This window comes from Ranitomeya imitator, chromosome 7 (genome assembly GCF_032444005.1).
Source record: "Ranitomeya imitator isolate aRanImi1 chromosome 7, aRanImi1.pri, whole genome shotgun sequence".
Lineage (NCBI taxonomy): Eukaryota > Metazoa > Chordata > Amphibia > Anura > Dendrobatidae > Ranitomeya > Ranitomeya imitator.
In genome coordinates, this window is record NC_091288.1 from 216,796,705 (window position 1) to 216,824,429 (window position 27,725).

Here is a 27,725-nt window from a genome sequence, read left to right on the forward strand (position 1 = left end):
AACCCACCTGGCTAGGTGGATCCTAAGTTGCTTCCAGGCTGCTCACACCACATATTAACCTGTTACCCGTGCCCCGGACTGCACCTGCAACTAGCAAGTAAAGGTAAAGGAAACTGCAGTCCTTGTGTCCTCCACTCATTTCCCGCACCCTCAGTCTTGCACCCCAACGTCTGAACCATCCCAGCTGTGTTCCCTTAAGGAGCTCATTGCCGAACACCACAGGTGGCACCACGTTAAATCCCCTACAAACTTTTCCTCATCATTTTTTTGGAACGCCCAGGGCCATGGACCTGGTCACAGCTGCCGTGACAACCCCCCAAAGAACCATCGGACCCTCCCCGAGTATCCCACGGCCCTAGCAGGCGCTCCACATGATTTTGGACTGCTGAACCTCGGCTCGATTAGCGATAATATTGAAGGAGCTGTTCTGCTTTAGGTACCTTCACACATAACGATATCATTAACGATATCGTTGCTTTTTGTGACGTAGCAACGATATCGTTAAGGAAATCGTTATGTGTGACCAACGATCAGGCCCCTGCTGGAAGATCGTTGGTCGCTGAGGAAAGTCCAGAACTTTATTTTGTCGCTGGATCTCCCGCTGACATCGCTGGATCGGCGTGTGTGACGCCGATCCAGCGATGTCTTCACTGGTAACCAGGGTAAACATCGGGTTACTAAGCGCAGGGCCGCGCTTAGTAACCCGATGTTTACCCTGGTTACCAGCGTAAACGTTAAAAAAACAAGCACTACATACTTACCTTCAGCTGTCTGTCCCCGGCGCTCTGCTTCTTTGCACTCCTCCTGCATCCTGTGTCAGCTCCGGCCAGCCGGAAAGCAGAGCGGTGACGTCACCGCTCTGCTTTCCTGCTGACCGGCGCTGACAGTGCAGAGGAAAGCAGAGCGCCGGAGGACAGACAGCGGAAGGTAAGTATGTAGTGTTTGTTTTTTTAATGTTTACGCTGGTAACCATGGTAAACATCGGGTTACTAAGCGCGGCCCTGCGCTTAGTAACCCGATGTTTACCCTGGTTACCGGGGACCTCGGGATCGTTGGTCGCTGGAGAGCTGTCTGTGTGACAGCTCTCCAGCGACCAAACAGCGACGCTGCAGCGATCGACATCGTTGTCGGTATTGCTGCAGCGTCGCTTAGAGTGAAGGTACCTTTAGTATTATTTATTGCGGCCTGTACAGACCACAAGATCTAGAGACTAAATGGCGCACTCGTCCCTCAAGCGTTTTCCACTTATGAGGGAGTAAAGATTTCACAGTTATAAAGTTCACCTATCGTTCAATCCTTTCACGATGCAAGTTCATCGGTCCAAGATCTCTCAGTAGGTTTAGCGAGTGCCATAAGGACCTGCAGCTCAGAGGCGTAGCTAGGGTTTTGGTTCAGGGGGGGCAAAGCTTCTGAGTAGCCCCTAACCAGGTAACCTTGATTACAACTCGGTGACACACCCTAATAGTGGAGGAGAACCTCAGCAGATGACCGCACTGTTACTGAAGATAATTTCTATATAAAGACCAATATTGATATTAACGCTATACGGTCAGTGGTAGATACCAGTCCTACAAAACATAGAGATCACAGCAAGGTTACAGATAATGACTTAGGCTACGTTCACACTAGCGTTGCGCCGCCCTGCGTCGGTGACGCAACGCGCGACGCACGCAAAAACGCGCGCAAACGCACGCAAAAACGCGCGCGTTTTGCGACGCGTGCGTCGTTTTTTGACCAAAATCGGACGCACAGAAAATGCAACTTGTTGCATTTTCTTGCGTCCGACGCTAGCGTCGAAAACGACGCAAGTGTCGAAAAACGCCACCCAAAAAACGCACGCGTCCCCTATGTTAAACATAGAGGCGCGTCGCCGCTGCGTCGCCGCTGCGTCGCCGGCGCAACAGCGACGCACATTGGCGGAACGCCAATGTGAACGTAGCCTTACTGCTGACGTTCTTTCTGATGGAACAGTTCACCACATTTCCTGTCTTTTCCATCTGGCCCAGACCGACATGACAACTTCTTCCAGCCAGGACTCGTCTGCAGAGAATACAACAAAGACATGTTTCACTTCTCATATTCCAGCCCCATCACCATCTATTCCCAACCTGCACAAACTCCTCATCCTGCTGATATCCCAAATACTGAGCCGCTGCAGCCGTATGTGTCCCTATTACTGCACCTGCTGTGTGGTTCTCTGTGTCCTCTAAATTCTAAAGCACCCCTCTATATTATAGTAATGCCGGGTGCAAGTGCCCTAGAAAACAGTGCCCATATTTTGCCCCCTAGAAAGTAATATTGTCCTGTGTACCCCTTTGACAGTCACAGTAACCTGAGTTCCCCTATAACAATAAGTGCCCACTTTACATTTAATAATGTCCAGAGTCTCCCCCCTGTACAGCTCCCTTATACACAGTATGATGCTCTCTTATACACAGTATAATGCCCCCTCACTATATACTACCACCCACACAATATATGATATGATGGCTCCAACACTGGAAGATGACCCCCTCACTCTAATCTCCACACTGTATGATGGCCCCCTAGATAGCCTCCATATAGTATAATGCACCAGATAGTCCTCAATATAGTATAACGCACCCCCATAGGACTCCATATAGTACAATGCACTCCCCATAGGCCTACTCTATAATGTATAATGCACCCCATAGGCAGACTCTATATTGTAAGGCAGCACCCCACAGGCAGACCCTGTAGTATAAGGCAGTACCCCATAGGCATACCCTGAAGTATGAGGGAGCACCCCATAGGCAGACCCTGTAGTATAAGACAGCACCCCATAGGCAGACTCTGTAGTATAAGGCAGCACCCCCCAACAGGCGGACTCTGTAATATAAGGCAGCACCCCCCACAAGCAGACGCTGTGGTATAAGGCAGCACCCCATAGGCAGACCCTATAGTATAAGGCAGCACCCCCACAGGCAGACCCTGTACTATAAGGCAGCACCCCCCACAGGCAGACCCTGTAGTATAAGGCAGCACCCCCCCACAGGCAGACCCTGTAGTATAAGGCAGCACCCCCCCACAGGCAGACTCTGTAGTATAAGGCAGCCCCCATAAAGAAAAACAATACTTACCTCTATTCTTCCTGGTTCCTGTGCTGCTCCCTTCTTCCGCTCATCTCCTGACAGAGGGCTTCTGGCAGTGATGTTGGAGCGCCCCCCCAGACACAGGGCCACAGAGCACTCGGTACCAGGTCTCTCCTCTGCGGTTCTGGCGATATCACGGTGGTGACCCTGCTAAGGGGCGTCCAATAAAAGGGTGGTAGTTCAGTGTGTGGTGCAGGTCGCAGTGAATAACGAGGACACACAGGGTTGCAGTCTCTTTACCTCTTTACTGAAGGCTTCAAGGTCCTCAATCCGGAGCACTGCTAACAAGGCTGCCTGAGACCGGCCGGTCCGATGGCACATCCAGAGTTCCCTTTGCAGGTGGAAATCTGTGCCTACCAACTAGCGCCTGTGTGTTGTAGTCCTTTCCTGCTAAGCACCACGGGATAGTCCTCACAACTGTTGTGTCTGTTTCTGATGTTCCCTCACAATTAATTCTGATGTTCTTCTCCGTCCCCCAGATGATATGGCTAGGACGCACCCGTATGACGGGTAGGCCTGGAGTTCTTCCGGGACCCTAGAGTCGCCCCTCTCCCACAATTGCCTCCTATGTCTGCTTAGGTGATATAGGTGAGACAGCCAACCTAAAGTCAACTGCCCTGCCGCTGTTTGAAGTAATGCTTGGAGCCCAATACTTCCTCGGCGTTCCGGCCACCGGCTACGCGCCTCAGTAGGATGTTGCCTCGATCTTATGGCACGACTCCTACTGGCTTTATCTCCTTTTTGCTGCAATCTCGTTTCTCACTTCTCCACAATAAACTTCGCTTCGTGTCCTTTCTAAGATGCCGCCACGAGGACCGCAGGCGCGGCTCTGTAACGTTCTGTCCTGTTCGCCAGGTCACTGCCAGGATCCCACCCCTGGCAGTGTCCCCACCAAGTCTCTCCCCGCAACACCCTCTGCCACAGGATGTTGCCTGGTCGATCCCCAGTCAGCTTCTCTCTAACCTCCTCCCCGACCCCCAGTTTTACCAAAGCGTGAGGAGTGGCCTAATCATAGAACCCTTTGCTCCCCCTTGTGGCCGGGTTGTGAAATGTAATGTGTGACTGTGATACCTGGTCAGGTGAACTCCTTTGGTGCCATCAGACGTACCACCACTCCCCTTAGCGGCGGAGCGACAGTACTGCAACGACCAGGTCTCTGGGGCGCTGCACTCCCCCCCCCGGTTAAATCCAGTACTCCCGGACTGGGAAGAAAACAACAATACATGTCAGCAAAAAGACATACAAATTTTGAAATGCAATAAACAAGTAAATATAACAGTGCTTCCCTTTATGGGAGGTGAGAACTCTTGAACGTTACAAACTCAACATATTTAAATATTTTAAATAACACTCTGACTATAAATAACTTCTATTACCCAGCCGGGTGTTCTACTAAGTGCAATTTCTGAACAATAATTTAACTTTGCCTCTAAGGACGTATAAGCTGAATCCTCTAAAGGCGTACTATAAAACTAACTTTTTCTTTAAGGGCGTATAAGCTAAACCCACTAAAGACCTACTCATAAAATATTACAATGCTAATCAACTTTTCTTCATTTTTCCAACTTTACATTCGCAGGACCGCCTGTCTATCTGCCCCAGGCCTACTGCCTCTCGCTCTTTTGCAGGACCGCCTAGTTCCTCGTCTGGGCCTACTGCCTTTCTCCTTCTATACACAGTATAGGACTTATCAACCTTCTCTTAGCACAAGATCACTGAGCCATCTCTGTATGGCTCCTAGGAGGACTCACCACCCAACCCCCACGGGTTCACTTCCTGTCCTCAATCTCTAGCAACATTATCAAACATTTTAAATAACTACATACTATTCTATGTAAACATCATTACTACTTAACTATCTTTAAGGCAACACTATTCTTAAGTGCAACATGTGAACATTCCCTTTAAGAGAGGTCCAAGTCTTTTCGAGGTAGTGCAACTGCTCAAGTTGCAAGTCTTTATACAGCAGGAACTCCTGCACTGTTTCCAGAAACAGTTTCTTCGCAAAGTGTCTTTTTCTTGTAAAATCAGTAGAGGGCAACCTTAATAAGGTGCAAACTATTTACAATAAGTTTGTAATCATGCATTGTTCATGATCCGGCAGTTCTTTGTGAACTTGTGCAAAAATAGACAAAAGCAAAAACAAAAAGCAATAGGCAACACACAGCAGGACGACCAACAGTTAACTAACTATATACATTTTCAGATCTTCGAGGTTTATCCTTGTTCAGATCTTCGAGGTTTATTCTCATAATAGATTGCAAGGCATCAGCGGGTAGCGAGCATCTCCTGACCGGGGAGGCTTCAGCTCCTTGTCTACAGCTGATGTGGCGTCAGTGTCATTGACTCATCTCTCAGGTGCGGTCGGATCACCTGGATTTCGGAGATGAATGTCAACCTTAGTAGCAAGCTCAGTAGCAGCAGTAATGCTCACAGTGGTTGTGATGGTAGAATCTGTCAAATCAGGGATAGTCGTCTTCGGGGCAGCAGGTGACACTACTGCAGGCCCGCTCTTCTGCACATTCCGGGCGCACCATCCTTGCACGCTCCGATGGCGAGTGTAGGTCACCTGGTCCCTTTACATAGTAGTGGCTTGTCACATCTGTGGCGGAACGGGGCCCTCACTTTGTAGCTAGTAAAGAAGATGTCAGTTGGCAGTCCTAATTCCTGTATAGAGCCCCAACCCCGTTTCGGGTGAAAGGCTAGTACTGTCCCTTGCTTCACTAAATTCCTATTACCGCGTACGGTCTTTGGTGTCTGTACTTTCAGTATGTCACATCGTTCAGTTTCTTGTGGATCTTTCCAGTGTGAAATTAAGCAGTGTTTATATTATTCCCAAGTGAGCGTGGCAAGGCTAAGACCCTCCTGCCGGGTCCCATCCGGCCCAAGCCCTGGGGTATCCCACTGGAAGATTATCCCCTCAGCGCTCATAACTAGCGGTTTTCCCATGGTTGTCGGTAACGGGGGCACTAACTTCTCCAGAGTGCCAGGAGGGATCGGCACCAGTTCAACGGTTAAAGGTCGGTTACTGTCGGGCTGGGGAGCGGTCGCAGGAGCAGGATCGGTCGGGTGAGCAGGGGCGTTTTCCATACCTGCGCCTGATGTGGTTCCACCAATGGCCGGGTTGTCAAATGTAATGTGTGACTGTGATACCTGGTCAGGTGAACTCCTTTAGTGCCATCAGACGTACCACCACTCCCCTTAGCGGCGGAGCGACAGTACTGCAACGACCAGGTCTCTAGGGCGCTGCACTGTCATCGCGCCCCCTGTCAGTGTCGGCGTCGGTGACGTCAGACGCTGACAGGGTGATGACGGGAGAATGAGCGTAGCGCTCCTTCCCTTTCTCAATGCGGTCAGCTGCATCAGCTAAATGCCAATATAGCTGACCCTTCGATAATAGGCGGGGGGCAACTGCAGGCACCGTCCCCCCCCCCCCGCATACAAAGCATGTCCCTGCATACCCAATGTTAAAGATAGGCATGCAGGGAAATGCTGGACGCAGACGGCAGTAGGCGGAGCCTGTGCGGAGGTTCACGGAGGAAGCAAGGAGGAAGTACGATACCATCTGCAGCGCACAGTAACGCAAGTCTGAAACCAGCCTTAGTGCTAAGAGAGGTCGAGTCAGAGGTATGTAGGGTCAGACTACAATGAGGCAAAAGAGGGATGTTTAGTACAATTGTAATGTGCCAAAGTACTAGCGTCTGAGCGATTCTAGTGCCCCCTTTTTTGAGATGATGGTTCAAGCACTCCCAGGAGGTGCTACTGAAAAGACATAATGTCTGTGAAGTAAAAACAAGGTCCTTTACAAGAGGTCCTTTAAAATGTGTCCTATAAAAACACTTGGTGCCCCTTCAGATTGTAAGTTATCCACATAAACCGAGTGCTACAAGCTCCAGAGTGATCGCTATGTACGTGTGGTAGAGGTACAGGCGTGGGATTGTGTGAAAACTGTCTGTAGACACTTTGCGATAGCGGTGGAGAGGGATTACTTAGCTTATAAATGTCCTTGTTTGTCGGCTTGCAGGCAGATTCTCCGAGTGCTGTCCCGGCCGGTGACAGACGCTCGCTCATTCTGTGATTCAGAGATCCTTGCGTGGTATTCGGCAGGACCTTCGTGATGTTCAGGTCATGTGACCAGCAGTCACGTGGTGCCCCTGGAGAGAGTACGAGTCGCAGTGGGAGCCAGAAAAACTAAAAAACTACGCGTTTCGGAATGTCAGCGGATTCCTTCACCAGGGTTATATATATATATATATATATATATATATATATATATATATATATATATATTTACTGTATATATAAATGTTCCATCTCAGTAAAAAATATATATATATTTTTTTTTTTTGGGGGGGGGCAATTTGAACATTTGCATGGGCCCCTATGATTTCTACGTATATGTCACTGCCAGCAATACCAAGTACATAATTTTCTCTCCTTCAATGTGACTGGTCTTCTTCTTCTTCTTCATTACAGGCAGATTGTACAGGTCCATAGAGGTACATCTCTATATATCAGTGCATTTCTATGTACTTATTTCAATGTATTCTATGGGTTAAAAAAAAAGTAGGAGATTTTCTTTTCTTCCTTTAAAACTACTAAAAAATAATGAAGAACATTTAAAATAATTAAATTTTTATTGCACTTTTTAAAAAACAAAACATCACAAATCCACAAATAACAGACATATTTGGTGTCCTTGTAATTGTAACAATCTGTATAATACAGCGATCAAATTATTTACAGTGGTGCAAAAAATGGTGTCATTGATTTTTTTCTTAATTAAACCCAGAAATTTTTAATAATAATAGAAAAAAAGGCCTCATTCACACAGTGTAAATGCTGTATGTTTTCTTCAAGATCCGCACCACACGACGCAATAACAATTATTATTATTACTAGATGGTGGCCTGAATTACAGATATCACTTACAGTAAACAAACTAACAACTACAGACTGATACACAAGGGCAAGGACCCTGCCCTTGCGGGCTTACATTCTACAGGATGGTGGGGATGGAGACAATAAGTTGAGGGTTGTAGGAGCTCTGGTGTTGGTGAGGCGGTAGCTTCAGTAGTGGTGAGGAGGCAGCAAGGTCAGTGCAGGCTGTAGTCTTTCCTGAAGAGGGGGGTTTTCAGGTTCCATCTGAAGGATCCGAATGTGGTTGATAGTCGGATGTGTTGGGGCAAAGAATTCCAGAGGATGGGGGGATATTCTGGAGAAGTCTTGGAGGCGGTTGGGTGAGAAGCGGATAAGTGTGGAGGAGAGAAGGAGATCTTGGGAGGACCAGAGATTACATGAAGGAAGATATCGGGAGATTAGGTCAGAGATATATGGAGGAGACAGGTTATGGATGGCTTTGTAGGTCAGTGTTAGTAATGTGAACTGGATACGCTGAGGGAATGGGAGCCAGTGAAGATTTTTGCAGAGGGGGAAGCAGAGGAGTAGCGAGGAGAGAGATGAATTAGTCGGGCAGCAGAGCTAAGGATGGACTGGAGAGGTGCAAGGGTGTTAGCAGGGAGGCCGCAGAAAAGGATGTTGCAGTAGTCAAGGTGGGAGATGATGAGGGCATGCACAAGCATTTTAGTAGATTGACAGTTGAGGAAAGGACGGATTCTTAAGATATCTTTGAGCTGGAGGCGACAGGATGTGGAAAGAGCTTGGATGTGTGGTTTGAAGGACAGGGCAGAGTCAAGGGTTACTCCAAGGCAGCGGACTTCCGGTACGGGGGAAAGCGTGATGTCGTTAATTGTGATAGGTCAGGTATGGAAGATCTATGAGATGGAGGAAAGCTGATGAGTTCAAATTTGTCCACATTGAGTTTGAGGAAGCTCTGGTATTGGTGAGGCGGTAGCACCGGTAGTGGTGAGGCGGTAGCTCCGGTGTTGGTGAGGCGCTAGCTCCGGGGTGTTGGTGAGGCGGTAGCTCTGGTGTTGGTGAGGCGGTAGCTTCGGTGTTGGTGAGGCGGTAGCTCCGGTGTTGGTGAGGTGGTAGCTCCGGTGTTGGTGAGGCGGTAGCTCCGGTGTTGGTGAGGCGGTAGCTCCGGTGTTAGTGAGGCGGTAGCTCTGGTGTTGGTGAGGCGGTAGCTCCGGTAGTGGTGAGGCGGTAGCTCCGGTGTTGGTGAGGCGGTAGCTCTGGTGTTGGTGAGGCGGTAGCTCTGGTGTTGGTGAGGCGGTAGCTCCGGTAGTGGTGAGGCGGTAGCTCCGGGGTGTTGGTGAGGCGGTAGCTCTGGTGTTGGTGAGGCGGTAGCTTCGGTAGTAATGAGGAGGCAGCGGGGTCAGTGCAGGCTGTAGGCTTTCCTGAAGAGATGGGTTTTCAGCTTCCGTCTGAAGGATCCGAATGTGGTTGATAGTCGGACGTGTTGGGGCAAAAAATTCCAGAGGATGGGGGATATTCGGGAGAAGTCTTGGAGGCGGTTGGATGAGGAGCGAATAAGTGTGGAGGAGAGAAGGAGGTCTTGGGAGGACCGGAGATTACGTGAGGGAAGATATCGGGAGATTAGTTCAGAGATATATGGAGGAGACAGGTTGTGGATGGCTTTGTATGTCAGTATTAGTAATGTGAACTGGATACGCTGAGGGAATGGGAGCCAGTGAAGAGATTTGCAGAGGGGGGAAGCAGAGGAGTAGCGAGGAGAGAGACGAATTAGTCGGGCAGCAGAGTTAAGGATGGACTGGAGAGGTGCAAGGGTGTTAGCAGGGAGGCCACAGAGGAGGATGTTGCAGTAGTCAAGGCGGGAGATGATGAGGGCATGCACAAGTATTTTAGTAGATTGACGGTTGAGGAAAGGATGGATTCTGGAGATATTTTTGAGCTGGAGGCGACAGGAGGTGGCAAGAGCTTAGATGTGCGGATGAAGGACAGGGCAGAGTCGAAGGTAACTCCGAGGCAGCGGACTTCTGGTACGGGGGAAGGCGTGATGTCGTTAATAGTGATAGATAGGTCAGGTAAGGAAGATCTATGAGATGGAGGAAACATGATGAGCTCAGATTTGTCCACATTGAGTTTGAGGAAGCGAGAGGAGAAGAAAGAGGATATTGCTGATAGACACTCTGGGATTCTGGACAGCAGGGAGGTGACGTCCGGGCCAGAAAGGTAGACCTGAGTGTCATCGGCATAAATGTTGTACTGGAATCCAAGAGACTTTATGAGTTGTCCCAGGCCAAGTGTATAGATTGAGAAGAGTAGGGGTCCTAGAACAGAGCCTTGGGGGACTCCAACAGAGAGAGGGTGGGATGAGGAGGTAGTGTGGGAGTGGGAGACGCTGAATGTGCGGTTGGAAAGGTATGAGGGGATCCAGGATAGGGCGAGGTCTTTGATGCCAAAGGAGGAAAGGATCTGTAGTAGGAGACAGTGGTTAACTGTGTCAAAAGCAGAGGACAGGTCTAGGAGGAGAAGTACAGAGTATTGTCCGTTAGCTTTGGCTGTAAGTAGGGCGTTAGTGATTTTGGTCAGGGCTGCCTCAGTTGAGTGATGGGGGCGGAAACCAGATTGTAGATTGTCAAAGAGCAAGTTAGATGAGAGGTGGGAGGAAAGTTCAGCTTAGACATGCTGCTCCAGGAGTTTGGAAGCGAATGGGAGCAGCGATATTGGGCGATAGCTGGACATAGCAGTTGGATCGAGGGTTGGCTTTTTAAGGGTAGGTGTGATTGTGGCATGTTTGAAAGCAGAAGGGAAGGTGCCAGAAGTTAGTGATAGGTTGAAGAGGTGGGTTAGGGATGGGATAAGTGCGGTGGTGAGGTTGGGGAGGAGGTGGGATGGGATGGGGTTGAGCGCACAGGTGGTGAGGTGCGATTTGGAGAGGAGACAATTAAACCCCCCTTCAGTGATCTTGGAGAGGGAGGTTATAGGGTTTATGCATTGTATAATAGGTTCCATGTGAGATGCATCAGCCCACCGGCTGCGCCCCTGGGCAGAGGGGACACGATATTCCCCTTTTGTCCTCTCCCCACCTTTGTAATTCCCACAGTAAATATCGGCAGGCTCCGGCCCCCTGCGCCTATTGTAATGTATGTCTGGCCTGCCCCTTTTCTATTGGCCTGCCCTCTGTATCTGTGTGATATATTCTGTGTCCTGTGAGTAAAGTGTTGTCAGACTGGAAATACGTGGAGAAGCTTTTATATGCGCCCATGTATCCAAGCAATTCCAGCCAGCGTCCTTCATTCAGACTCAAGCCAAAGCAAAGTGGACCTCCTGAAACACGGGGTGGTACTGAAAGAGGTACCCCAGCTTGGTAAACCCCGTTACAAGGGATGTGTATACCAGAATGGGGGATGGGGGATGTGTATACCAGGATGGGGCATGTATATACCAGGATGGGGCATGTATATACCAGGATGGGGCGTGTATATACCAGGATGGGGGATGTATATACCAGGATGGGGGATGTATATATCAGGACGGGAGATGTGTATACCAGGATGGGGGATGTATATATCAGGACGGGGGATGTATATACCAGGACGGGGCATGTATATATCAGGATGGGGGATGTATATACCAGGATGGGGCATGTATATATCAGGATGGGGGATGTATATACCAGGATGGGGGATGTATATACCAGGATGGGGCATGTATATATCAGGATGGGGGATGTATATACCAGGATGGGGGATATATATACGATGGGGGACGTATATACCAGGATGGGGGATGTATATACCAGGATGGGGGATGTATATACCAGGATGGGGGATGTATATACCAGGATGGGGGATGTATATACCAGGATGGGGCATGTATATATCAGGATGGGGGATGTATATACCAGGATGGGGGACGTATATACCAGGATGGGGGACGTATATACCAGGATGGGGGACGTATATACCAGGATGGTGGATGTATATACTAGGATGGGGGACGTATATACCAGGATGGGGGATGTATATACCAGGATGGGGGACGTATATACCAGGATGGGGGACGTATATACCAGGATGGGGGACGTATATACCAGGATGGGGGATGTATATACCAGGATGGAAGACAAATATACCAGGATGGGGCATGTATTTTTAGCAATATTTCAACAGTATTTCTGTGAAAAAATCAGGAGCGTCTCCATAACGCAGAACAGGTGTCAATACTTCAATTACCGTTTTTCTCTGTAAGTTCCACTCCTGGTTTTGGCATAGAAAATACTGATGAAATACTGAACATGTGAACGTGACCTTATAGATAGGAGAAGCTTTGCAATTATTTGAGAAAATCACCAATAAGAACTGGCACAGTCCAAGCACTGATGAAAATCGGAACAAAACCACTGATGAACAAGATTTCTCTCGCGTTTCACCCCTACTCTGGAACTCTCTACCACAACACATCAGACTCTCGCCTACCATCGAAACCTTCAAAAAGAACCTGAAGACCCACCTCTTCCGACAAGCCTGCAACCTGCAGTAGCCACCGATCGACCAAACCACCACACGACCAGCTCTACCCTCACCTACTGTATCCTCACCTATCCCTTGTAGATTGTGAGCCCTCGTGGGCAGGGTCCTCTCTCCTCCTGTATCCTCACCCATCCCTTGTAGATTGTGAGCCTTCACGGGCAGGGTCCTCTCTCCTCCTGTATCCTCACCCATCCCTTGTAGATTGTGAGCCCTCGTGGGCAGGGTCCTCTCTCCTCCTGTATCCTCTCTCCTCCTGTATCCTCACCCATCCCTTGTAGATTGTGAGCCCTCGCGGGCAGGGTCCTCTCTCCTCCTGTATCCTCACCCATCCCTTGTAGATTGTGAGCCCTCGCGGGCAGGGTCCTCTCTCCTCCTGTACCAGTTATGACTTGTATTGTTTAAGATTATTGTACTTGTTTTTATTATGTATACCCCTCCTCACATGTAAAGCGCCATGGAATAAATGGCGCTATAATAATATTAAATAATAACAATAATGAATAACGTTTCGTCTTTTCACTGATGTCTGAATGAGACGTAATAATGAGTCCTTCATCAGCCACATACAGAATTGTCTGCCGGACTCCGACTGTATATTTCAGCCAGACACTTGCGAGGGTCTCCTCTTTTTATGCACTAGAATTTTCTGCTTACTTGCCTGTCCCCGAACTGGTGGTGGATTCTCTTGATGACCAGGTGGAGTCATTACAAGTCCTAATCCTACACCAGATCCTTATGGCCGATCAGTAAATGTTTTCTTTCTAAGGGTACCGTTACACTATCCGATTTACCAACGATCACGACCAGCGATACGACCTGGCCGTGATCGTTGGTAAGTCGTTGTGTGGTCGCTGGAGAGCTGTCACACAGACAGCTCTCCAGCGACCAACGATGCCGAGGTCCCCGGTAACCAGGGTAAAAGTAAAAAAAACAAACACTACATACTTACCTACCGCTGTCTGTCCCCGGCGCTCTGCTTCTCTGCACTCCTCCTGCACTGGCTGTGAGCGTCGGTCAGCCGGAAAGCAGAGCGATGACGTCACCGCTCTGCTTTCCGGCCGCTGTGCTCACAGCCAGTACAGGAGGAGTGCAGAGAAGCAGAGCGCCGGGGACAGACAGCGGTAGGTAAGTATGTAGTGTTTGTTTTTTTTACTTTTACGCTGGTAACCAGGGTAAACATCGGGTTACTAAGCGCGACCCTGCACTTAGTAACCCGATGTTTACCCTGGTTACAAGCGAACGCATCGCTGGATCGGTGTCACACACACCGATCCAGCGATGACAGCGGGAGATCCAGCGACGAAAGAATGTTCCAAACGATCTGCTACGACGTACGATTCTCAGCAGGGTCCCTGATCGCTGCTGCGTGTCAGACACAGCGATATCGTATGGATATCGCTGGAACGTCACGAATCGTACCGTCGTAGCGACAAAAGTGCCACTGTGAGACGGTACCCTAAGGCTTCTTTCACCCTTCAGTTGTTAGACGTCAGTCACTTCCGACATAGTGACGGATCGACGGATCCGTCACAATTGTTGAGAAAACGGTTCTAACGGATCCGTTTTTTTTGACGGATCCGTTACTTGGGGGTTGTCTGGGAAAAGTATCTACTTTTCGGAGCATGCGCAATTGAAAAAGCGGATTGGGGATCCGCCGAAATGACGGTTGCGACGGATCCGTCGCCCATAGGCGGTCATTCTATGGAATGGCAGACGCGACAGATCCGTCCCGATCCGCCATTTCGGCGTTGACAAAAAAACGTTATAATGTCCGTCTATGTCTAGATGACGTCCGCCAAATTTCTACGGATCCGTCGCATGGCGGATGGAACGGACGACCATCCGTCACAATCCGTCGCTAATGCAAGTCTATGGGAAAATAGCGGATCCGTCAAGAAAAAATGACGGATCCGTTATTTGAGGAAAATGGCGGTTTTAGACTGACGCCAAACAACTGAAGTGTGAAAGAGGCCTAAGTGTGGATCAGCAGTGAGCACAACCATGGAACAGAAAGGGTTAATTATCCTGCACCGACTTTCCCGCCCTTTTTATGTAAAGAAACTCTTTCCCTTTCAGTTCCTGCTCATTCCATCTAGTGATGGGCAGTCCGGCTCTTTTTGGTGATCTGGCTCTTTTGGCTCGCGAACCGGATCTTTTTCTAAATAAATATGCGTTTTCCACAGTCCTCGCTTCGGGTCTTTGCCTGTAGAGTGAGGCCTCATTATACACCTGTATAAAGGCCCCTTCACATTAAGCGACGCTGCAGCGATACCGACAACGATCCGGATCGCTGCAGCGTCGCTGTTTGGTCGCTGGAGAGCTGTCACACAGACCGCTCTCCAGCGACCAACGATGCCGGTAACCAGGGTAAACATTGGGTAACTAAGCGCAGGGCCGCGCTTAGTAACCCAATGTTTACCCTGGTTACCATCCTAAAAGTAAAGAAAAACAAACACTACATACTTACCTACCGCTGTCTGTCCTCCAGCGCTGTGCTCTGCACTCCTCCTGCACTGGCTGTGAGCACAGCGGCCGGAAAGCAGAGCCTTCCTTTTTGTGTTGTTGTATTGACACATGCGCGAACGACTGAGCTATTTATGACAAACCCTTACACATTCTCTACTACATCATTAAGTCCATTTGGATAAAGGCTTTGTAACCTATATATCCAATATGAAGGGAAAAAAAAAGGAAAAGGGGAAAGAAGGAGAAAGAGAAAGGGAGGAAAGGAGAAAAAAAAAAAAGAAGAAAAGGGGAAAAAAAGGAAGAAAAAAAGGAAAAAAAAGGGAAAAAGAAGGAGAATTCCCTTTTTTTTTTCTTTTTTTATATATTTTTTTAAATATATTTTTTAAATGTATTTTATGGGATGAATTGATAGTAATGGTATTGATGAGGTATTGGAATGAATCATATTTATGATTGTGTATATACCTATATTTTTAATGTTGTGTTTGTTCGTAACAGTGTAATACCATGTATTTAAAAGCTCATTTTGGATAGAATAGAAGTACTAAACTGCTCTTTTATATATATAAGATAAATGTGTCTCTTTAGAGGCTACCATGTAGTTAGTCATCAGGAAAGGAGAACCTGATCCCCGGTCCCGCCCTGCTAATCCCTTCTAGGAACCCTCATAAATAAGAGAACTTGGAGGTTGCAACATCATTTTATAGTGCTTATTGTATTGTTTGTTCTTTTTTTTTTTTTACTACCTGATGAAGGCTGCACTGTAAAAATAGCAGCCGAAACGCGTTGTACTGTTTTTTAAAAAATTTACAAATATATTTTATATTTTTTTATTTTGAGAAAATAAATGAATTTTTTAACATTTTTCACTTGAAGTGGATGAATTCAAAAAATCCGTAGGTGCTTAGCGCCACATTTACTTGGAGTTTTTTTTTTTCTCTTTGAAATTGCCACCTATGTGGATCTGAAGCAGGATCAACACATAGTTCTCCAAAGTGAGCTGCACACCTTATTGGATTATACAACATACAAAGAAGAGTTGCCTAAAGAATTGATTCCTTGAGAATCTCAACGTGCATTTCTTACCGATAGAAGGTGAACATAACTACAAATAAAAGAAATGTTTTTAACTTGTTGGTAAAAACGTATTACGCTCAGAGGAAGCGCCGCACTTGTCTCTTTTTTTTTTTCCCCCTCTTTCCCTAAACCAGGGTATTTCTTAACACTAGAGAAGACAGAGAAAGTATTCAGAAGGATCTAGATAAGCTTGAACAATGGGCAGCGACTAATAGAATGGTATTAAACAGGGAGAAGTGCAAGATTCTACATCTGGGCAAGAAAAATGAAAATTACATCTATAGAATGGGAGGAACAGAACTAAGCAACAGCATGTGTGAAAAAGACTTCAGTATACTAATAGATCACAGACTGCACATGAATCAACAGTGTGATGCAGCAGAACAAAAAGGCAAACAGTTCTATGATGTATTAACAGAAGCATAAAGTCTAGACAACTTGAAGTAAGTATCCCCTTCAACTCCTCCTTGGTCAGACCTTATTTGGAATACTGTGTCAAGTTCTGGGCACTACATTTAAAAAAAAGACATTGAAAACTTGGAGCAAGTTCGGAGAAGAGCTACCAGGATGGTGAGCAAACTGCAAAGTATGACCTACAAGGAAAAGGATCTGGGAATATTTAGCTTGCAAGAAAGAAGGCTAAGAGGATACTTAGTAGCCATCTACAAATATCTGAAGGGCTGTCACAGTGTAGAGGGATCATCATTATTTCATTTGCACATGGAAACACAAGAATCAATGGACAGAGAGAAGATACAGATTAGATATTAGAAAAATCTTTTTGACAGTGAGGGAGATCAATGAGGGGAACAGGCGGCCACGAGAGGTGGTAAGTTTTCCTTCAATGGAAGTCTTCAAACAGAGTCTGGACAGATATCTGTCTGAGATGGTTTAGAAAATCCTGCATTGAGCAGGGGGTTGTACATGATGACCCCGGAGGTCCCTTCCAACTCTAACATTCTATGATTCTATGAACTACAAGATCCTTTCAATCATTTTCTGCTTCAGCCACAATCTCTGAACTGCAGGGGTTAATAGTTTATTATCAGAAACCTCCGCCCTTTATACGTAAGGATACATTTCATCTTTCGTTTCATGCTCTTTTGTACTACAATGGCGTCTGCTGAGCTGAGGGACGAGCTGAACTGCTCCATCTGCCTGAGCCTCTATACAGATCCCGTATCCCTGAGATGTGGACACAACTTCTGCCGCTCGTGTATTGTGAGTGTGCTGGATGCACAGGAGGCGGCTGGAGGGTATTCCTGTCCTGACTGCAGAGCAGAATATCCGGAGTGTCCGGCCCTGGAGAAGAACCGAAAGCTGAGGAACATAGTGGAGCGTTTCTCATCTACTCAGCCTGATATGGAGGAGACCACAATCTTCTGTACTTACTGTACAAAGTCTCCTGTACCGGCTGTAAGGACATGTCTGCAGTGTGAGACCTCCATGTGTGAGAAACATCTCACAGCCCATAACAAGTCAGTGAATCACAATCTAACTGAACCAACACTGTCATTTAAGGGACAAAAATGCTCCACACACAAAGAGATCCTGAAATATTACTGCCCTAAAGACGCCACCTGTATCTGTGTGTCCTGCTGGGTGGCTGGAGACCACAAGGGACATGACGTGGAGCTACTGGATGTGGCTTCTGAGAAGAAGAAAGAGAAACTGAGGAAATATTTTGATGATCTAAAGCCACAAAATATAAAAACTCAGAAAAGAGTCCAGAATCTACAAGATCATAAGGTGAAGATCCAGGAGAAAGCTTCTCATAAGAGGAAGAACATCAGTAAGATGTTTATGAACATTAAGAAGAAACTGGAAATGGCAGAAAAGAAGGTGCTGAGCGAGGTCTCCAGGCAGGAGGAGAAGATTGTGTCCCAGATATCTCATCTGATCAAGAAGCTGGAAATACAGGAGGGCGAGCTGTCCAGGAAGATGCGTCACGTGGAGGAGATGTGTCGTGTCACCGACCCAATAAGACTCTTACAAGAACGTGACATTACAGTGTGTAGTTATGGAGGTGATGAGGACACAGGGGGAGATGGTGGAGAGGTCAGTACTGAGGAGGATCTGGATGAGGTTCTGATCTCACTGACCTTACACCGATCTATGAGGGATATTGTCACCAATATAACATCAGAGCTTGGGTTCCATATCCCAGACATATTGCTGGATGTGGACACTGCTAATGATTTTGTGAAGGTATCAGAAGATCTGAAAACAGCAACAGATTTAGAAGACGAACAGGAGAAAACAGAATCATCAGGAAGATTTGTGGATTACTCCCAGGTGTTAAGCAGATGTGGTCTCACCTCAGGACGACATTACTGGGAGGTAGAGTGGGACCAGATAGGTGTATGTGGCATCGGATTGTCCTATCCCAGTATAGAAAGGGAAGGTGGACAGTCTGATATTGGAAATAATGATAAATCTTGGTGTTTGTTTATGTGTGATGGAGGATATAATGTATATCACAACTTTGTTAGATTAACGTTTAGTGTAAAGCCAACATGTCCAACACTTGGAGTCTACTTAGACTATGAGGCCGGGCGTCTGTCCTTCTATGAGCTGTGTGACCCCATTAGACACTTACACACCTTCACCGCCTCCTTCACTGAACCCCTACATGTTGTCTTCTATGTGAATGATGGGGCCTCTGTTACAATAAGAAGCTGAGGCCGATGTCGTCCTCGTCACATTATACCGTAATTACATTATTTCTTGTCACACGGACACATCTGTATATGGTGTATAGGTGGTCTGGCTCCATCAAATGTCGCTGTTTAAGTGTGGAACATAAACTTGCCGGAAATGTACCATAAGTGATTAGAAGGTCCAAGTAAGCACTAATTATTAAATGCACTAAGGCTACGTTCACATTAGCGTTTTGCGAGGCTGCGTCGGGCGCAGCCGCGGCGACGCATGCATCATGCGCCCCTATATTTAACATGGGGGCGCATGGACATGCGTTGTCGTGCGTTTTGTGACGCATGCGTCTTTTTGGGCGCAAGCGTCATGGCGCACAGGACGCAGCAAGTTGCATTTTTTTTGCGTCCAAAATCATGCCAAAAAAGGACGCATGCGTCACAAAATGATGCGTTTTGCATGCGTTCTTGTTTGCGTTGTGCGTTGCGTCGCCAACGCAGCACCGCACAACGCAAATGTGAACGTAGCCATAAGTTTTCTTTTTCCCCACACTTACTGTTTCAGTATGCTTACATCGGCCCTTACAGTTTTTGCTCCAAAGATCTTCACTCTCCTTCACTATCTCCAGACTCCAGCACCTTATAACCAAACAATCATCTCTCCTTCCCTTTTACCTCCCACCTGACCTCATCTGCAGACCTGCTCCTCAACTTCAGATCTCTCCTACTAAAGCATAAAACAATCCAGCCACTCTCCTTCTCCCACCTGCTCTCCCTCTCTCTCTACTTCTCACTGCTGGTGACATATCTTCCAATCTTGGACCTTCACAGCTGATGCTTCCCATTAATTCCCACTCCTATCCCTCCCTACCTAATATGAATTTCCGCAATCTCTCGTACGTGAAACCCGTGCCCCTGACAGACCCCCCTGCTCCCTCTCTCTGGAGCAATCTGGAATGCCCACTATGTCTGCAATAAACTTCATGGATTCATGATCTCTTGACCTCTCGCAATCTTTCCATCCTTGGCCTCACGGAAACATGGCTGACACTTTTCAACACGGCCTCTCCTGCTGCCTTGTGTTATGGTAGACTCCCCTTCACCCACACTCCTCACCCTGGCAACAGACATGGTGGAGGAGTGGGTTTTCTCTTTTCTAACGCCTGCACCTTTATCCGCATCCCACCTCTATCCTCCCCTCTTTTGCAGTCCACTCTGTCCACATCTACTCTCCCTCCAACCTCCAAGTGCCGACCTCGAGATCGGTCACTGCCTTAAATGACCATTTCTCCACCTGGCTTCTTCACTTTCTCTCTGCTGACATTCCGACCATCAATTCAGGGAAAAAAAACAGCCATACTCTAAATTTGGATTTAAAAATGCATATCATGAGTAGACGTTTATTAGGAGTCACCACAGTAAAACATAAAGGTATCGAGGTAACGTTTCAACCCTAAGACGGGTCTTTTTCAAACTTCGCTTTAAAGAAGATAATACGAGAAGGGAGAAGAACCGTAGTACGAAGCAGCCAAGTACATGCTCCAAAGTAGAGCTTTTTGTTTAGCAGGTAAGGATCCAGAAAGGCACGGGAAGGGGGTGTGGTCCCTATAGAAACTGCGGGTATGGATTAGCCAAGTTCTCTGTGGTGCTGTGTGGTGCATCTGACCACCATCTACTGACATTCTCATCCCTGTCTGTTGTGAATTCTGTGGCTGAGTTCACTTCTGTGGTCACAAGTGGTATTGCAGTCTCTGGGCTTCCTCCCTCAGGTGTTTTGGTGAGCTCGTTGGCTGCCTTGCTATTTAGCTCCACCTGAGTCTGTCTTCCTTGCTCCTTGTCAATGTTCCAGTGTTGGATCTGAGCTACTGCATCTTTCCTTGGGCCTGCTGCTCTGCTAGATAAGTGCTTCTAGTTTGTTTTCTGTTTTTTCTGTCCAGCTTGCTATTAACTTTTGCTGGAAGCTCTGAGAAGCAAAGGGGTGCACCGCCGTGCTGTTAGTTCGGCACGGTGGGTCTTTTTGCCCCTTTGCGTGGTTTTCGTTTTAGGGTTTTTTGTAGACTGCATAGTTCTCTTTGCTATCCTCGCTCTGTCTAGAATATCGGGCCTCACTTTGCTGAATCTATTTCATTCCTACGTTTGTCTTTTCATCTTGCTAACAGTCATTATATGTGGGGGGCTGCCTATTCCTTTGGGGTATTTCTCTGAGGTAAGTCAGGCTTGTATTTCTATCTTCAGGCTAGTCAGCTCCTCAGGCAGTGCCGAGTTGCATAGGTAGTGATAGGCGCAATCCACTGCTGCTTATAGTTGTGTGAGGATAGATCAGGTACTGCAGTCTACAGAGATTCCACGTCTCAGAGCTCGTCCTATTGTTTTTGGTTATTGCCAGATCTCTGTATGTGCGCTGATTACTGCACGCTGTGTTGCCTGATTGCCAGCCACAACAGTACAAGGAGCCCCACCAATGATTCCCAATAGAGGGAAAAAAGAAATCCTGACATCATTTTTTTTTCTTAGCTCTGTCTTCAGTCTTTTTTTTCCCCTAGACATTAGAGTGCTTCAGGACACAGCTGTGGACATGGATATTCAGGCTCTGTGCTCCTCAATGGATAATCTCGTTGTAAATGTACAAAAGATTCAAGATACTATTGATCAGAAATCGATGCTAGAACCAAGAATTCCGATTCCTGATTTGTTTTTTGGTGACAGAACTAAGTTCCTGAGCTTCAGAAATAATTGTAAGCTATTTTTGGCCTTGAAACCTCATTCTTCTGGTAATCCTATTCAACAGGTTTTGATTATTATTTCTTTTTTGCGCGGCGACCCACAGGACTGGGCGTTTTCTCTTGCACCAGGAGATTCTGCATTGAGTAATGTTGATGCATTTTTCCAGGCGCTGGGATTGCTTTACGATGAGCCTAATTCAGTGGATCAGGCTGAGAAAAATCTGCTGGCTTTATGCCAGGGTCAGGATGATGTAGAAGTATATTGTCAGAAATTTAGGAAGTGGTCAGTACTCACTCTGTGGAATGAATCTGCACTAGCGGCTTTGTTCAGAAAGGGTCTCTCTGAAGCTCTTAAGGATGTAATGGTGGGATTTCCTATGCCTGCTGGTTTGAATGAGTCTATGTCCTTGGCCATTCAGATCGGTCGTCGCTTGCGCGAGCGTAAATCTGTGCACCATCTGGCGGTATTGTCTGAGAGTAAACCTGAGCCTATGCAGTGCGACAGGACTATGACTAAAGTAGAACGGCAAGAACACAGACGTCTGAACAGACTGTGTTTCTATTGTGGTGATTCTACTCATGCTATTTCTAATTGTCCTAAACGCACTAGGCGGTTCGATGGCTCTGCCGTTATTGGTACTGTACAGTCCAAATTCCTTTTGTCCATTACCTTAATGTGCTCTTTGTCATCGTATTCTGTCATGGCGTTTGTGGATTCAGGCGCTGCCCTGAATCTGATGGATTTGGATTATGCTAAACGTTGTGGATTTTTCTTGGAGCCTTTGTGGTGTCCTATTCCGTTGAGAGGAATTGATGCTACACCTTTGGCCAAGAATAAGCCTCAGTACTGGGCCCAGCTGACCATGTGCATGGCTCCTGCACATCAGGAAGTTATTCGCTTTCTGGTACTGCATAATTTGCATGATGTGGTCGTGTTGGGGTTGCCATGGCTACAAACCCATAATCCAGTATTGGATTGGAACTCTATGTCGGTAACCAGCTGGGGTTGTCAGGGAGTACATGGTGATGTTCCATTTTTGTCTATTTCGTCATCCATTCCTTCTGACATCCCAGAGTTCTTGTCGGACTTTCAGGATGTATTTGAAGAGTCCAAGTCTGATGCCCTACCTCCGCATAGGAATTGTGATTGTGCTATCGATTTGATTCCTGGTAGTAAATTCCCTAAGGGTCGTTTATTTAATTTGTCCGTACCTGAACACACCGCTATGCGCAGTTATGTGAAGGAGTCCCTGGAGAAGGGACATATTCGCCCATCGTCGTCACCATTGGGAGCAGGGTTCTTTTTTGTAGCCAAGAAGGATGGTTCGCTAAGACCGTGTATTGATTACCGCCTTCTTAATAAGATCACTGTTAAGTTTCAGTATCCCTTGCCATTGATTTCTGACTTGTTTGCTCGGATTAAGGGGGCTAGTTGGTTTACTAAGATTGATCTTCGTGGTGCGTATAATCTGGTGAGAATCAGGCAGGGAGATGAATGGAAAACGGCATTTAATACGCCCGAGGGTCATTTTGAGTATCTGGTGATGCCGTTCGGACTTGCCAATGCTCCATCTGTTTTTCAGTCTTTTATGCATGACATTTTCCGTGAGTATCTGGATAAATTCTTGATTGTTTACTTGGATGACATTTTGATCTTCTCAGATGATTGGGAGTCTCATGTGAAGCAAGTCAGAATGGTTTTCCAGGTACTGCGTGCTAATTCCTTGTTCGTGAAGGGATCAAAGTGTCTCTTCGGTGTGCAGAAAGTTTCATTTTTGGGGTTCATCTTTTCCCCTTCTACTATCGAGATGGATCCGGTTAAGGTTCAGGCCATCCAGGATTGGACTCAGCCGACATCTCTAAAAAGTCTGCAGAAATTCCTGGGCTTTGCTAATTTTTATCGTCGCTTCATCTGTAATTTTTCTAGCATTGCCAGACCATTGACCGATTTGACCAAGAAGGGTGCTGATTTGGTTAATTGGTCTTCTGCTGCCGTGGAAGCTTTTCAGGAGTTGAAGCGTCGATTTTGCTGTGCCCCTCTGTTGTGTCAACCTGATGTTTCTCTTCCGTTCCAGGTCGAGGTTGATGCTTCTGAGATTGGTGCAGGGGCGGTTTTGTCACAGAGAGGTTCTGGTTGCTCAGTGTTCAAACCATGTGCTTTCTTTTCCAGGAAATTTTCTGCTGCTGAGCGTAATTATGATGTGGGCAACCGAGAGTTGCTGGCCATGAAGTGGGCATTCGAGGAGTGGCGTCATTGGCTTGAGGGTGCTAAGCATCGCGTGGTGGTTTTGACTGATCATAAGAACCTTACTTATCTTGAGTCTGCCAAGCGCTTGAATCCTAGACAGGCCCGTTGGTCGTTATTTTTTGCTCGTTTTGATTTTGTGATTTCATACCTTCCGGGCTCTAAAAATGTGAAGGCGGATGCTCTGTCTAGGAGTTTTGTGCCCGACTCTCCGGGGTTATCTGAGCCGGCGAGTATCCTCAAGGAAGGAGTCATTGTGTCTGCCATCTCCCCTGATTTGCGGAGAGTGTTGCAGAAATTTCAGGCTAATAAACCTGATCGTTGTCCGGCCGAGAAACTGTTCGTCCCTGATAGGTGGACTAGTAAAGTTATCTCTGAACTTCATTGTTCAGTGCTGGCCGGTCATCCAGGAATCTTTGGTACCAGGGAGTTGGTTGCTAGATCCTTCTGGTGGCCATCTCTGTCACGGGATGTGCGTGCTTTTGTGCAGTCCTGTGGAATTTGTGCTAGGGCTAAGCCCTGCTGTTCACGTGCCAGTGGGTTGCTTTTGCCCTTGCCGGTCCCGAAGAGGCCTTGGACACATATTTCGATGGATTTCATTTCTGACCTTCCCGTTTCTCAAAAAATGTCGGTCATTTGGGTGGTCTGTGATCGCTTTTCTAAAATGGTCCATCTGGTGCCCTTGGTTAAATTGCCTTCCTCCTCTGATTTGGTGCCTTTGTTCTTCCAGCATGTGGTTCGTTTACATGGCATTCCTGAGAATATTGTTTCTGACAGAGGTTCCCAGTTTGTCTCGAGGTTCTGGCGAGCCTTTTGTGGTAGGATGGGCATTGACTTATCTTTCTCCTCGGCCTTCCATCCTCAGACTAATGGCCAGACCGAACGAACCAATCAGACCTTGGAAACATATCTGAGATGTTTTGTTTCCGCTGACCAGGATGATTGGGTGTCATTTTTGCCGTTGGCTGAGTTCGCCCTTAATAATCGGGCCAGCTCGGCTACCTTGGTCTCTCCATTTTTCTGCAATTCTGGGTTCCATCCTCGTTTCTCTTCAGGACAGGTTGAGTCTTCGGACTGTCCTGGTGTGGATTCTGTAGTGGACAGGTTGCAGCAGATCTGGACTCAGGTAGTGGACAATTTGACCTTGTCCCAGGAGAAGGCTCAGCTTTTCGCTAATCGCAGACGCCGTGTGGGACCCCGACTTCGTGTTGGGGATCTGGTTTGGTTATCTTCTCGTCATATTCCTATGAAGGTTTCCTCTCCTAAATTTAAACCTCGTTTTATTGGTCCGTATAGGATTTCTGAGATTCTCAATCCGGTGTCTTTTCGTCTGACCCTCCCAGACTCCTTTTCCATACATAATGTATTCCATAGGTCGTTGTTGAGGAGATACGTGGCACCTATGGTTCCATCTGTGGAGCCTCCTGCCCCTGTTTTGGTGGAGGGGGAATTGGAGTATATTGTGGAGAAGATTTTGGATTCTCGTGTCTCTAGACGGAAACTCCAGTATCTGGTCAAATGGAAGGGTTATGCTCAGGAAGATAATTCCTGGGTTTTTGCCTCTGATGTCCATGCCCCAGATCTTGTTCGTGCCTTTCATGTGGCTCATCCTGGTCGGCCTGGGGGTTCTGGTGAGGGTTCGGTGACCCCTCCTCAAGGGGGGGGTACTGTTGTGAATTCTGTGGCTGAGTTCACTTCTGTGGTCACAAGTGGTATTGCAGTCTCTGGGCTTCCTCCCTCAGGTGTTTTGGTGAGCTCGTTGGCTGCCTTGCTATTTAGCTCCACCTGAGTCTGTCTTCCTTGCTCCTTGTCAATGTTCCAGTGTTGGATCTGAGCTACTGCATCTTTCCTTGGGCCTGCTGCTCTGCTAGATAAGTGCTTCTAGTTTGTTTTCTGTTTTTTCTGTCCAGCTTGCTATTAACTTTTGCTGGAAGCTCTGAGAAGCAAAGGGGTGCACCGCCGTGCTGTTAGTTCGGCACGGTGGGTCTTTTTGCCCCTTTGCGTGGTTTTCGTTTTAGGGTTTTTTGTAGACTGCATAGTTCTCTTTGCTATCCTCGCTCTGTCTAGAATATCGGGCCTCACTTTGCTGAATCTATTTCATTCCTACGTTTGTCTTTTCATCTTGCTAACAGTCATTATATGTGGGGGGCTGCCTATTCCTTTGGGGTATTTCTCTGAGGTAAGTCAGGCTTGTATTTCTATCTTCAGGCTAGTCAGCTCCTCAGGCAGTGCCGAGTTGCATAGGTAGTGATAGGCGCAATCCACTGCTGCTTATAGTTGTGTGAGGATAGATCAGGTACTGCAGTCTACAGAGATTCCACGTCTCAGAGCTCGTCCTATTGTTTTTGGTTATTGCCAGATCTCTGTATGTGCGCTGATTACTGCACGCTGTGTTGCCTGATTGCCAGCCACAACACCTGTCCACCTCACCTGACACACATGTCCAGCAACTAGCGCACCCTTGCAGAAACTTTGCACATCTAGACACTTGCACACTCCCTGACTCTATTCTTCCGCTGGCATCCATATCATCACTCCATAGCACAGACAGCGCCACTGCTTTCTACAATGCGACTCTTGTAACACCTATTGACACGGTCGCCCCTCTCATTCACAGCAGAATGCGACGAATCAATAGACAACACTAGCACAATAACCTCACTCAGAAGCTTCGGCAAGTGTCCAGGGTTGCGAAGTGGCGTTGGAAGAGAACACATTCACAAGATAACTTCACCGCTTTAAAACAAGCAACATTTGCCTTAAAATCAGCCCTCACCTCTGATAAGCAGGCCTACTTTGTATCACTTGTATCCTCCTTATCCTACAACCCCAAACAGTTATTCAACACTTTTAACTCCCTCCATCATCCTCCACTGTTCCCTCCGGCCTCCCTCATCTCTTCTGAGGACTTTGTCACACATTTCAAAAATAAGATCGACCAACCAAGGCAAGTCTTTATTGTTCAACCACCACAACCCCTTAGTATACCTGACCAATGCCCTTACCCCATAACCTCCCTGTTCAAAATCACTGAAGGAGAGCTTACTCATCTCCTCTCCAAATCACACCTCACAATTTGTGCACTTGACCCAATCTCATCCCACCTCCTCCTCAATATCACCACCACACGTATCCCATCCCTAACCCATCTCTTCAATTTATCACTAACTTCTGGCACCTTCCCTTCTGCTTTCAAACATGCCACAATCACACCTATCCTGAAAAAGCCATTCTTCGACCCATGCTATGCTATGTCCAGCTATCGCCCCATATCGCTGCTCCCACGCTGCTCATTCTCTGATTCATTCTCCGTTACTTACTCTGTGACAAACTTTCTAGTTGTTTGCATTTCTATTTAGATGTTGCCTCGCCTTGTTTCCATCTTTGGGGTAATTCTTTTTTTATTGACTCACCCACCATTAATGTCTATGCTTATTATGTTGGCTATTTCATCTCTTTTAAAAATTATTCAATAAATATTGTTGATCATGTTTTATTCATATCTGCTTTAGTCCTTGCACATTTCTTTTTTTCGGGTTTATAAACTGGATTGTAAAATCCATGTTCAGAAAGCTGAATGTCCCCTTCTGACTCCCACAGCGCGTGCAAACCACAGTTATTGTACACTTGTACGGCATTACTGCAAAGGGGAGAACCCACCTAAAAGGCTTCTCCAGGTCTAATCAGTGATCACCTACCACTGCACAGTTCATAGTTATGAGATCAATGTGGGTCCGATACCCACCACAACCACTGATCAACGGAAACCTGCTCCACCAAAACAAGGTCTGGGCAGAACACAGCAGCACCGTCCATTACTTAGTGCGCACAGGTGAATACTGTGCTTAGTCCATTGAAATGAATGGACGGCGGGACTCGGCATAATTTGCTTATTCAGGCCACTTTTGTGAGGTTTGACAGCTTTGGTAGCTTGGGGGACTCTGCAAATGGCGCCCAGATCTTTCACCAGAGATGGAAGTTAGCATGGACATTGCATGTATTATTAGAGCATTGGACTAAGGCCTCTTTCACACATCCATTTTTTAGAATCA

General features: G+C 47.1%; 1 protein-coding gene across 1 annotated transcript; it reads left to right on the forward strand.

The window, feature by feature from the left end:
- Nucleotides 1-17,167: 17,167 nt before the first annotated feature.
- LOC138645515 (E3 ubiquitin/ISG15 ligase TRIM25-like) lies at nt 17,168-20,384 on the forward strand. The gene has a single exon (XM_069734904.1). The coding sequence runs from the start codon at nt 17,168-17,170 to the stop codon at nt 18,734-18,736; it is 1,569 nt and encodes a 522-aa protein (XP_069591005.1). The 3' UTR covers nt 18,737-20,384.
- The last annotated feature ends 7,341 nt before the right edge of the window (nt 20,385-27,725 follow it).